The 13,206-nt window shown below is 39.3% G+C and overlaps 2 protein-coding genes across 2 annotated transcripts in view; one reads left to right on the top strand and one right to left on the bottom strand.

Annotated features, from left to right (window-relative positions):
* Nucleotides 1-4,315: 4,315 nt before the first annotated feature.
* On the bottom strand, nt 4,316-7,347 carry LOC113825748 (heat shock 70 kDa protein cognate 4-like). The gene is made up of 3 exons (XM_070131865.1): nt 7,225-7,347; nt 6,835-7,006; nt 4,316-6,399 (listed from the first exon to the last, which is right to left on the bottom strand). The coding sequence occupies exons 2-3, from the start codon at nt 7,003-7,005 to the stop codon at nt 4,681-4,683; spliced, it is 1,890 nt and encodes a 629-aa protein (XP_069987966.1). The 5' UTR covers nt 7,006; nt 7,225-7,347; the 3' UTR covers nt 4,316-4,680.
* A 3,593-nt stretch (nt 7,348-10,940) lies between these two features.
* LOC113825747 (heat shock 70 kDa protein cognate 4) overlaps nt 10,941-13,206 on the top strand; it is a 2,712-nt gene continuing 446 nt past the window's right edge. The window contains exons 1-3 of the mRNA XM_027378580.2: nt 10,941-11,066; nt 11,282-11,453; nt 11,863-13,206. The exon at nt 11,863-13,206 is cut by the window's right edge and continues 446 nt beyond it. Coding sequence (XP_027234381.2) covers nt 11,283-11,453; nt 11,863-13,206 — 1,515 coding nt within the window. The 5' untranslated portion in view covers nt 10,941-11,066; nt 11,282. The remainder of the gene's footprint in view (nt 11,067-11,281; nt 11,454-11,862) is intronic.

Genomic DNA, 13,206 nt, shown 5'->3' with positions numbered 1-13,206 from the left:
TTTTTTTTTTTTTTTTTTTTTTGTAATACACAATGTTTGTTTGCCTAGTAACATTCTTAAAACCACCAGCACCTTCGTGCTTGAGAAAGTTGCAAGGTCAGTTGTTTTTCTTTCTCATTTCCGTATCAGTTGTCCAGTTTACAAAATAGTACGTTCTATGTCTTATTCAAGAAAGTGATCACTAACACGTAATTAGGAGCAATTTGCGGTTACAACGTGGTTAAGTTGCTGAACACGTGGTTAGCAAAAAGTTATACCTGCGGAGATACAGTGGGATTGTTAGCTATGTTGCAATTGTTATTCCGTTGGGGAATTGAAGCGAGTGGCGAGAATAGGGAGCAAAGGGAATCAATATATTCTTTATTCACCATATACGTCAAACAATAGTTTTGTTTGTTATTGTTGTTAGATTGTTGGTTGTCTCACATGCATTCATACATTAACAAAATATGATATGTAATCGTATAGGTAATTTTCACTCTAATTCTTATTCATGTGTTTTCTATCTCCTCAAGTGCAATCGTGTGTGATCTTCCAGTCATAAGAAAGTCTATCAATTAGGTCACAGCAGACACCTGCTTTCATACACGAAATGCAGTGTAAATGTTTTAAAATATCTAATCGTTTCACAATCCGTCCCTGAAAGCAAATGAATTAACTCTTTATTCATTTGCGCCAAACTTTGCATCTATTTTAATTCCAAATTCCACATGAACAAATTCCACGGTAGAGATTTACATAACAATCATCAAAACTCTAAACTTTTTCGAGTCCGGTCCATAATACACACACACACACACACACACACACACACACACACACACACACACACAGACACACACACACACACACACACGCACACACACACACACACACACACACACACACACACACACACACACACACACACACACATATATATATATATATATATATATATATATATATATATACATGTATAGAAAGAGAGAGAGAGAGAGAGAGAGAGAGGGAGGGAAGGAAGGGTTGTGGAGAGAGAATAAGAGAGCGAGAGAAAAAGAGAAAACTTTTGTGTAGCTTGTATGTCGTCAATTTTTATCTTCAATGCCACAAAATTAAAGGCAGACATTCTCACGATATCTCAGATACTTTCTCGACGCAGCAAGTCTAGCATTTACTTCTAACAGAGGGTCATGTGGATAAAACTAAAACGAGGAGAAAATCACCGAAAGAAAATGAAAATGACAATAATATGATAAAAATAATAATGAGAATGTGATAAAACAAAAAGAAGAGGAGAATGAAAATAAACGTATATAAATAGATAAAGATGAAAATGAATTACTGATTATATAGTAAACGAAATCACTTCTCTTTGAGGTCCAGAGTTAATAGAAGTCACACGCTTTCATAGACATAAATATATTTCAAAATTCGCTTTTGAATAACCCTTAACGATGAGAAACTCCTACAAACAAATTGCTGATTAAGGCCACATGATCGTTATATATAAAAATTAAATGTAAGGTGCAGTTTATATGCTGATATGATGGCGATAAGAATCACAAGCAACGAAATATAGCGGAAAATAGCATTACTAATTTCTGATGACCGTTACTACCAGTTACCTCAAAGGAGCAGTAGAGATATCTAAAATTCTGTGAATTATTATATTTTTCACCAGTTTGAATAAACTAGACTGATCTATCATTTTTTTATTCTTTATTTTGTAACGAGGTTAAGTATTAAAGCTTATCACATGTCAATTTTTTCCACTGATGTCTTGTATCTTATCATTACATTAAATATTTAGGCCGTTAAAGTCTCAATGGGAAATGTATTTTGAGAAGTAACACCTTACTGTCGAAGTACATTAATAAAACACTTTTTATACTATCACAATCTACTTCTATTTTGCTTTCTGTCTTCTTCATTCAGTTCTTCACGCTCTTCTTCTTTCCTACTAATATCCGCATATTTTACCTATTTCTTTTTAAATAGGATATGACGAAACAATTTTCTCGTATGCCCCCCCCCCTCCCCCCAGCAATGGTCTGGTTAGTGGGTTGAGAAGCATCTTCAAACGCCAAGATAATATGGTTGGGTACACTTGGCAATATCAGTCTCTCCCAAGACCCAGTGCCTGTTATATCTCTAACTGCTCGGCTCGTCTCTGAACCCTCTCCTTTTTCATTCTCTCCACTAACCTTTTTAGGCATTCACTTCAATTATCCATATTGCTACTATTCCCCTTAAACCTCTTTCTGAAACCCAGATGACAAGTAGAGTTTCGAGGGATTCCTGTAAAATCTCCCACTGTAATATTCTTTCCCCTTTTCCACTGTTATGGAGGTGTGATATCGCTACCATGAAATCATCACACCTTCTACTCGTCTCATTAATCTTGAATACTCTGAATTTGATGTTCTTATGACAATATTTACCTATTTACCTTTACTCTTTTTCTATTTTTTTCATGCTGTCCTCAAGCTCTTTGTAGCCTTCTTCGACTATCTCACCTCTTTATATGAGGGCCCTTTTTCCATTCAAACACTGAAGTTATACATGTGTGACATCATACCCTCTCCTCTTCTATCATGACCTAAAACAAACCACACGACACTCTACATGTGTCCCAGATTGCTATGATAAGCAACCAATTCTTGATTTATTCTTCACAGCCAATCCATCCACCAATGCACTATTTCTGCTCCTATTGGGACGTCAGACCACTAAGTTGTCTATGTACACCTTTCCCTTCTATAACCTTTACTAAATGTCAACTTTGACACATAAGAATGCACAGTGGACCAACGTATGAATTTATTTGTCCCTTTCCTTGAGGTGACAATTGTTATTCTTCCCCAAACCATAACTAGGCAATCATCCATACCTATAGAAGCCCTTATTTCTAGAATGGGAGCATACTTCCCTTCCTCTAAAAAAAAAAAATTCTCTAAGCGGTGGTTCGATCATACCCGTTCTACAGCTGTTCAATGACAAAGCCATCATTATCCTGTAATTCATTCTAGACTCACTTCTGCACGGAATCGTTGTACACGTGTTCTTTGAAAGGCTAAATATCGCCTTGTACATCTTTCAGTAACAATGCCTTAAGATCCTTAGCCAAAAATGGTCTTTATGAACATTCGCAATTCTAGTTTCCCTCTCTTTAAGCCTGGCGGTTCTATATTTGTTTCTCCCCTTACTAATGGCCCTTTATCTTAATTCATACCTCATTTATCTCTGCCGGAATGAACTTTAATTTAGAGACGAAGAAAGCATCCTGCCTCGTGTTCTCGAAGAATATGCTTATAGAATGAGTCCCGTGGTTTCTCTCTCCTTTCACCTCATTCCCAAAACTGGAATCCATCTTTCCCTTTCGTGTATCATTTCGAAATTCACTTTGCTCTCTGATCATCAGTACTGATTTCGCAAAGCAAGATCCACTGGTGACACATGTCTGACCTTCATGTCTCACGGACTTTGGGGAAATTCATGCCGTACCTCCTGATGCAACATTCCGTTAGATCTCCTTAACTGCATCAATTTTGGGAGATTTTTGTTTAGTTCTTTTGATATATATTCTTCTACGCGATTACTTCACTCTATAAGGACCTCATTTGTCAGTGCATTGAGTTCTCCCATGTACTGGGTTCTTTACTTAACAGCCATCTTCTTGGGAAGAAAAAAGTCTAAAACAACACATCTTTTCGGTTCAATCACCTATAATTTTGATTATTGTTCCTCAGAGTCTATTGCAGCTGACATTAATGTTCCTGTCTCTAATTAAAGATAATATATGACATGTATATGCATACATGTGTGTGTGTATGTGCATCCATGTATATACGTATATAAATAGCGAAGTACTTATATTGACCTTGTATATATAGTTCCCGCCCAACTGATATTCGAACAATATATGTAAGTTTTAGATAAACACAGTGTATATCTTCAAAAGATATATAAAACCCGGTTATATTCCTACTGAGAGAGAATCCAACGCAGATATTATTGACCAAATTTGGGGGGTGGATATAATTAGTGAAAGCAGTGTTAATGAATACGATATTGATTTATCGACGTGAGTACTGCTCGATGTCAGTGGGTCTGTTTACATCTATCATTATACTTATCTTAATTTTTGTTTTTATTTCAATTATTTTGGAATGGGCAAATATACGTCGTAAGACTACCTTTATTAAAGAAGTGTAATTAAGACATCCGTAGTTTCGTGCAACGCTTTCTGTTTGATAATAGGTTCAGTGCAACATTGTCTTTCAGGGACATTTGGCTGTGGAGATGCTTCAGGAAAAGGGAAAGATTAGGTCATATAATAAGTATATTTATTCACATATCACATCGTATTGTACATTTTCAAAGGGAATGCTTTATGATGAAGTATACAGTCATATGAGCATGAAAAATTAGGTGTACATTTAGAATACAAAAAATCATAGCTTACAGTTATTTATACATAAAGTCACATTAACATTATCTTATGCTTTCTACATATTTCTACACTTAATTATTGTACAATAATAGGGTAAGCCCGTTTAGATGAGAAATGCTTTGTATAACCATTACAGGTCATGCAGGTACACAAAGAGACTAGTAATCCATTACATATACTTAAGCCAGTCTCATATAGGCTACATTGTGATCCGATAGAGAGACTGTACTTATCACATTAGGAAATTAGTCGACTTCCTCAACAGTTGGACCGCTGCCTGAGGACCCTGTTCCTGAACCATGAATTTTGCCTCCAAGAGGTCGCCACGCTCCTTCCAGCTCCTTCATCTTATGCTCGTACTCCTCCTTTTCTGCCAGCTGGTTGTTATCCAGCCATTTCAGCGTTTCCTCTGCTTTCTCTTCCACACTGCGCTTTTCCTCGGCTGACAGTTTGTCAGCCACTGCAGAATCATTGATGGACGACTTGACGCTGAAACAAAGTGACTCCAGTCGGTTCTTGGCTTCAATGCGATCTCGTTGCTTAGCGTCCTCTTCCCGATACGATTGTGCCTCGTTCACCATCCTCTCGATTTCCTCTTTGCTCAGACGACCCTTGTCGTTGCTGATGGTGATCTTGTTCTCTTTCCCTGTGGACTTGTCTACCGCTGTCACGTTCAGGATACCGTTGGCGTCGATGTCGAACGTGACCTCGATCTGTGGTACTCCGCGTGGAGCCGGGGCGATGCCACTCAGATCGAACTTGCCAAGCAGGTTGTTATCTTTGGTCATGGTTCGCTCGCCCTCGTACACTTGAATCATTACTCCTGGCTGATTGTCCGCGTATGTGGTGAAGATCTGAGAATGTTTGGTGGGAATTGTGGTGTTGCGTTTGATGAGGGCCGTCATCACTCCGCCAGCCGTTTCAATTCCCAGAGAAAGGGGAGCCACGTCAAGGAGTAGCATATCCTTCACCACTTCAGACTCGTCTCCCCGCAAGATGGCTGCCTGAACTGCAGCGCCGTAAGCAACAGCTTCATCTGGGTTGATGGACTTGTTCAGTTCCTTTCCGTTGAAGAAATCTTGAAGCAGTTTTTGCACTTTGGGGATGCGTGTGGATCCGCCTACCAACACGATTTCGTGGATGCTTGTCTTGTCTAACTTGGCATCTCGTAGAGCTTTCTCCACGGGTTCTAAAGTTCCTCGGAAAAGGTCCGAACAAAGTTCTTCAAACCTTGCACGTGTGATGGAAGTGTAAAAGTCAATGCCCTCGAACAAAGAATCAATTTCTAGACTGGCTTGAGTGGACGAAGAGAGAGTTCGCTTGGCTCGTTCACAAGCGGTTCGAAGACGTCGAAGTGAGCGTTTGTTGGAGCTCAGATCCTTCTTAAACTTCCTCTGGAACTCTTGAGTGAAGTGATTAACCATCCTGTTATCGAAGTCTTCGCCTCCCAAATGCGTGTCGCCAGCTGTTGCCTTCACTTCGAACACTCCGTCGTCGATGCTCAGGATGGACACGTCGAAGGTGCCGCCTCCCAAGTCGAAGATCAGCACGTTTCGCTCTCCCTGTCCCACGCTCTTCTTGTCCAGTCCATAAGCAATGGCGGCGGCTGTTGGTTCATTGATGATCCTGAGAACGTTGATGCCAGCGATGGTTCCTGCGTCCTTGGTGGCTTGTCGCTGGGAGTCGTTGAAGTAGGCGGGGACCGTGATCACGGCGTCCTTCACAGCCTTCCCCATGTAGGCTTCGGCTGTCTCCTTCATCTTGGTCAGCACCATGGACGAGATCTCCTCAGGGTTGAAGCTCTTGCTTTCTCCCTTGAATTCCACTCTCAACTTGGGTTTTCCGCCCTCGTTGATCACAGCGAAAGGCCAGTGCTTCATGTCACTCTGAACAGTTGCATCCTCGAACTTGCGACCGATGAGGCGTTTGGCATCGAACACCGTGTTGGTTGGGTTCAGAGCCACCTGCAAGTAGATTTAGCGATTCAGCTTACGTTCTTGTTTTACATCAGAAATAGCGGGAGTATCTTTTTAGGTGTCGAATACGGGTATGTGATCTATGGTGGTAAAAGCATGCAATAAAGTATTTATCCTGGTATGAGAGAGAAGGGAAGTCAGGTGAAATACTACGGATCGTACATCCCTTCGCCTAGCCTGCTGCTACCTGCACAACACTAGAAAACGTTTCATCAGCATTATGAGCATCGTTGTTGCTTACAGAATATTACTGGTAACATGATGCTTATGTTTTTATCGCATGTGAAGTAATATATAATATTGTTAAAATATACAAAATATATAATTAAGTGAAAGTACAACTACTCTGTGCTATGATGGAATAACACATTTTTGGTCACTAAGAATCCCCTGTAGCAGATACATATAAATCTAAACTCTTACCTGATTCTTTGCGGCGTCTCCGATGAGTCTCTCGACGTCGGTGAAGGCCACGTAGGAGGGCGTGGTCCTGTTGCCCTGGTCGTTGGCGATGATCTCGACCTTGCCGTGCTCGAACACGCCCACGCACGAGTACGTCGTGCCCAGGTCGATGCCGATAGCTGGAGCTGCCATTCTGAATGAAGGAAGAGAGTATTTATGAGTATATCGCACTGGATTCCCTTAAAACACCTTGCACAATTTTAATAACAAACCACTATTAACTTTCATACACGTAAACTCGACAAATGAGTAATATATCGTCAATTAATTTCTTTCAACAAATATTCTTCTCGACATTACTCCTATATATATAAGCGAGATATAATTTCACCATTTAAACATGAAACAAACCTTTTCAAACACAGAAACTGAGCGCACTAAGAGACTGCACAATGTCCTCGACTGTGAAGCTCGCACGGGACTCGAGACGATTCCTCACTGATACTTGTTGGGTGGCTCGGCTGCTTGAGTTCTGGCGAGTCTGGGCTGCGAGCGAGATTATATAGACGCCCGTTTTCTATGGAACCTCCCATGAGCGTCTGGAAGAATCTCGTTGCTCTGTTGATTAAGAAAATATGAATACAGAGACTCAATTCATAGTTCCTGTATAGATGTAGCTGTATGATTAATTGCATAAGATCTGGTAAAATAACTGTAGTGATTGATGATTTGTTGTTAGCATTACAAACTGTTCTGGTTTTATTATTCTGGAAATTTCTAAAGGAAACGAATGAACTTAAACTGTCGCCTCTGTAATTCATAAACGAAAATATAGATATCTATGAATATCTTTAGTAAGAAAATGTTTTAGTCATCTAGAATTATGTACATATTATTATTTCATTAACTGACTGTTGATGCCTCTAAAGGAAACCGTTTCTAGATGCTTCGATTACTGGTGTTTCATATAAGAATATCCGTTTTAGGGACCGAGTTTGTGTTAAATCTTTTTTACAATGAATCCTTACTTAAATTTACTATTCGGAATCTCCATCTTGTTACCCAAATAACTGTTTTCAGGTGAATTTGGACGAGATATTTACCTACCTGGGAAATTCACAATGAATATTCCTTCGAAATTTACTACGAATATTCCCTCGGAGTTTTACTGTGAAAATACACAAAAGAAAAAAAAATAGTGTACACATGTATGTTATATATATCATTCAAGAACATATGATTTCAGAATCGCGACTAAAGCAGAAACGACGTTCTAGTAAATTCGATAGAAAACGGGTGATTCTGTGGCGCAAACTATTATTATTATTATTATTTTTTTTTTTTTTTTATTATCATTATTATTATTATTTCATTATCATTATTATTTCATTATTATTATTATTATTTCACTATTACTATTATTTCATTATTATTATTATTATTTCATTATTATTATTATTTCATTATTACTATTATTTCATTATTATTATTATTTCATTATTATTATTTCATTATCATTATTATTTCATTATTATTATTATTATTGCATTATTATTATTATTTCATTATTATTATTATTTCATTATTATTATTATTTCATTATTATTATTATTTCATTATTATTATTATTTCATTATCATTATTATTATTTCACTATTATTATTATTTCATTATTATTATCATTTCATTATCAATATCATTATTATTATCATTATTATTATTATCATTATTATTATTATTACACATTGAATTATCTGGAAAATAACACACACACGAACCCGTCTGTGCACGCTCTTTCATGTATATGAATATACGACATTGCAAGCATAGCAAGCATTGCAAGCTGTGTTTGAACGTGTTCTTCATCAGTGGAGGACAGGAACTGAAATGTTTTCAACTCAATGGCAGTCACATAGAGCATGTTTCATGTTTTGTTTTTTTTCATATAAAGAGGCTTATTTTTCCTATGCATAGAAATGTATGTGTGTATGTATATGTATATGTATATATATATATATATATATATATATATATATATATATATATATATATGTATGTATATATGCATGCCTATATATCTATATATGTATATGTATATATACATATATATGTATGTACTGTATTTATATATATGTATATATATATACGTTTGACATATATGAATATGTATATATGTATGGCATATATGTATTTACATGTGTGTTTATGTATGTATACATACATATTTAGATAGAGAAAAGGATATATATATATATATATATATATATATATATATATATATATATATATATATATGTTTAAAGAAAGATCCTGTGGTACATTTCGTTTTCTGAAACACCATAAACCACAGGCCATTAGATAATCCATTCCATCAATGATTATTGCGTTGCTTGAAACAAATCCTGAAATATGGAATTCTAGGGGGTCGTGTTTGGATAGTGCTATAAGTGACCGAATGGTATGCTTGGATATCCAACACAATACTAGGTTTCCGTCTTAAATGTCACGGAAAGATACAATAACAGACCGGCAAGATTGGAAGAGTCCTCAGAAGGGTGAGAGAAGGATACTCTCCTTAGGACAAAATAATTCCTTTGACCTCAAAAGTGAGGCTGGAGACGCTGAGCGAATGGGTCGCGTGACCAAGCGTGTCATTTGGTTCGATTTCCCGCGCTTTTCTTACGACCAGATTTCAAAAACCTTGTTGGAGGATTTTGGAGGAAATGACGGGCAAACAGGACAGAACTATATATCCAGAATCGGTGCGTCTTTGCATCCTGATTTCATAGGCAAGACAATAACAAAAGACGTTCTAGCAAGGGAAGTATCGCGTGGATAACGAAAGATGGCATCATATCACTCTTGTAACCAGGGTCGTCATTTGTGGAGGGGCTGGGGGAGGGTGCATCTTCCCCCCCTTCCCCCCCAAGACTCCGACTACCCCATCAAGGTAAGGCTTGTCCCCCATCTCCCCCGCAAGAACGACATTCCAACAATTATTTTTTGCCAAAATTATACCTTCATAGTTCTGGCCGATGCTTTGAAATGCTCCTAGAGTAACTCATTTTGCAAAAAGAATGAAAAAAAAAGTAAATAAAAAATAAAGTGAAATTCGCAGCTTCCCTCACTCTGACTGTGCTCACCTCGCTCGCCGATCTCTACCCCCACCCCCACCCCCAGAGAAAGAGCTTAAATACCCCCGGCTTAAAACACTAAGCGTCGGTAACAATATCTTAGAATTCCAAATCTCAAGAGTTGTTTCGGGCATAACAATAATCATTAGTTTCTCTGTTTCGCATGAAATGGATTCCAGAATGATCGAAGACTCATCATCTGTAAATTCTGAGGTTAATATTTCAGTAAGAGAAAAAAGAAAGAAATAGATTCATCCGTTACGTTCGAATTTACTAGAACGTCATACTTGGTATGTGAGTCTTGCTTCTGAAATCATAATAATCATGATTTTCTTTTATACATTTTCTCCGCAAATATAGAAAGTAATATTCGTTGTAATTTTCGAAGGAATATTCATTGTGAATTTCTCAGGTAGGCTTATATCTCTGTCAAATTCGCCTGAAAGTTATTTGGATAACAAGATGAAGATTCCGAATAGTAAAATTTAGTGAGGACTCAATGCATAAATTTAAGGTAAGATTTTGTCATAAACTGGGTTCTTATATCGGATATACCTATATGGAACACCGATGTGCGAAGCATCTAGAAACGGCTTCCTTTTAAGGCATTTGTAGCCAATCCAGGTTGCATGGAAATGACAAGAGATATGCATAATATGCGATAATTGTAATATATCTTTTATTCTATAAACCACACAATTCAATACTTTCTTTGATAAACACTGACACGATATAAGTTCTTCCATTTTCTCTGGAAATTTCCGGAATTTCCACAACATAACAATGCGTAATCATAACAACACAAGCTATAGATCATCCATCTCTGCAATCTGATTATACCAGATCATATATAATCGTCCATTATACATCGTGTGAATTGGATACCTGCATTAAGCATTTCCAAATCTACGAAGCAACGAGATTCTTCCGGACGCGAATGGGAGGTTCCAGAGAAAACGGGCGTCTATATAATCTCGCTCGCAGCCCAGACTCGCCAGAACTCAAGCAGCCGAGCGACCCAACAAGCATCAGTGAGGAATCGTCTCGAGTCCCGTGCGAGCTTCACAGTCGAGGACATCGTGCAGTCTCTTAGTGCGCTCAATTTCAGTGTTTGAAAAGGTTTGTTTCATATTTGAATGGTGAGATTATTTCACGCTGAGATATATAAGAGTAATGTCGAGAATATTTGTTGAAAGAAAAGAATTGACGATATATTACTCATTTGTCGAGTTTATGTTTATGATAGTTTATAGTGGTTTGTAATTGAAATTGTGCAAAGTGTTATAAGGAAATCCAGTGCGATATTCTTATAAATACTCTCTTCCTTCGTTCAGAATGGCAGCTCCAGCTATCGGCATCGACCTGGGCACGACGTACTCGTGCGTGGGCGTGTTCGAGCACGGCAAGGTCGAGATCATCGCCAACGACCAGGGCAACAGGACCACGCCCTCCTACGTGGCCTTCACCGACGTCGAGAGACTCATCGGAGACGCCGCCAAGAATCAGGTAAGAACTTAGACTTTTATATGTATCTGCTACAGGGGATTCTTCGTGATCAAAATTGTGTTATTCCAGCATAGCACAGAGTAGTTTTACTTTCACTTTATTATATATTTTCTGTACTTTAACAATATATATTATTTCACATGCAATAAAAACAAGCATAATGTTACGAGTAATATTCTGTAAGCAACAACGATGCTCATAATGCTGATTAAAAGTTTTCTAGTGTTGTGAAGGTTAGGCGAATCCGTAGTATTTCAACTGACCCCTTCTCTTCCATCCCAAGCTAAATACTTGACTGCATGCTTTTGCCACTATAGATCACACGCCCGTATTCGGAACATCAAAAGATACTCCCGCTATTTCTGATGTAAAACAAGAACGTAAGCTGAATCGCCAATTCTATTTGCAGGTGGCTCTGAACCCAACCAACACGGTGTTCGATGCCAAACGCCTCATCGGTCGCAAGTTCGAGGATGCAACTGTCCAGAGTGACATGAAGCACTGGCCTTTCGCTGTGGTCAACGAGGGCGGAAAACCCAAGTTGAGAGTGGAATTCAAGGGAGAAAGCAAGAGCTTCAACCCCGAGGAGATCTCGTCCATGGTGCTGACCAAGATGAAGGAGACAGCCGAAGCCTACATGGGGAAGGCTGTGAAGGACGCCGTGATCACGGTCCCCGCCTACTTCAACGACTCCCAGCGACAAGCCACCAAGGACGCAGGAACCATCGCTGGCATCAACGTTCTCAGGATCATCAATGAACCAACAGCCGCCGCCATTGCTTATGGACTGGACAAGAAGAGCGTGGGACAGGGAGAGCGAAACGTGCTGATCTTCGACTTGGGAGGCGGCACCTTCGACGTGTCCATCCTGAGCATCGACGACGGAGTGTTCGAAGTGAAGGCAACAGCTGGCGACACGCATTTGGGAGGCGAAGACTTCGATAACAGAATGGTTACTTATTTCGTTCAAGAGTTCCAGAGGAAATACAAAAGAGATGTGACGAGCAACAAACGGGCACTTCGACGTCTTCGAACCGCTTGTGAACGAGCCAAGCGAACTCTCTCTTCCTCCACTCAAGCTAGTCTGGAAATCGACTCGCTCTTCGAGGGAATCGACTACTATACCTCCATCACTCGTGCAAGGTTTGAAGAACTTTGTTCGGACCTTTTCCGAGGAACTTTAGAACCCGTGGAGAAAGCTCTACGAGATGCCAAGTTAGACAAGACAAGCATCCACGAAATCGTGTTGGTAGGCGGATCCACACGCATCCCCAAAGTGCAAAAACTGCTTCAAGATTTCTTCAACGGAAAGGAACTGAACAAGTCCATCAACCCAGATGAAGCTGTTGCTTACGGCGCTGCAGTTCAGGCAGCCATCTTACGTGGCGATCAGTCAGACACTGTGAAGGACATGTTACTTCTTGATGTGACTCCACTTTCCATGGGTCTTGAGACAGCTGGAGGAGTGATGACGGTGCTTATCAAGCGCAACACCACAATTCCCACCAAACATTCTCAGATCTTCACTACGTATTCGGACAATCAGCCAGGTGTCCTGATTCAGGTGTACGAGGGCGAACGAGCCATGACCAAGGATAACAATTTGTTGGGCAAGTTTGATCTGAGTGGCATTCCACCAGCTCCTCGTGGAGTGCCACAGATCGAAGTGACTTTCGACGTGGACGCCAACGGTATCCTGAACGTGACAGCGGTAGACAAGTCCACAGGGAAAGAGAACAAGATCACCATCAGC

Source organism: Penaeus vannamei, chromosome 17 (genome assembly GCF_042767895.1).
Source record: "Penaeus vannamei isolate JL-2024 chromosome 17, ASM4276789v1, whole genome shotgun sequence".
NCBI classification, from domain to species: domain Eukaryota; kingdom Metazoa; phylum Arthropoda; class Malacostraca; order Decapoda; family Penaeidae; genus Penaeus; species Penaeus vannamei.
Note: the sequence above shows the minus strand (reverse complement) of the source record. Positions and strands in the feature narration are given on the sequence as shown.

What these genes read in the sequence shown, in the direction of transcription:
- LOC113825748 (XM_070131865.1), bottom strand. Translation starts at nt 7,005, where the DNA reads ATGGCAGCTCCAGCTATCGGCATCGACCTGGGCACGACGTACTCGTGC. An exon ending in GAGACGCCGCAAAGAATCAG is followed by an intron (nt 6,400 to 6,834) that starts GTAAGAGTTTAG and finishes ATCTACTTGCAG; the next exon opens with GTGGCTCTGAACCCAACCAA.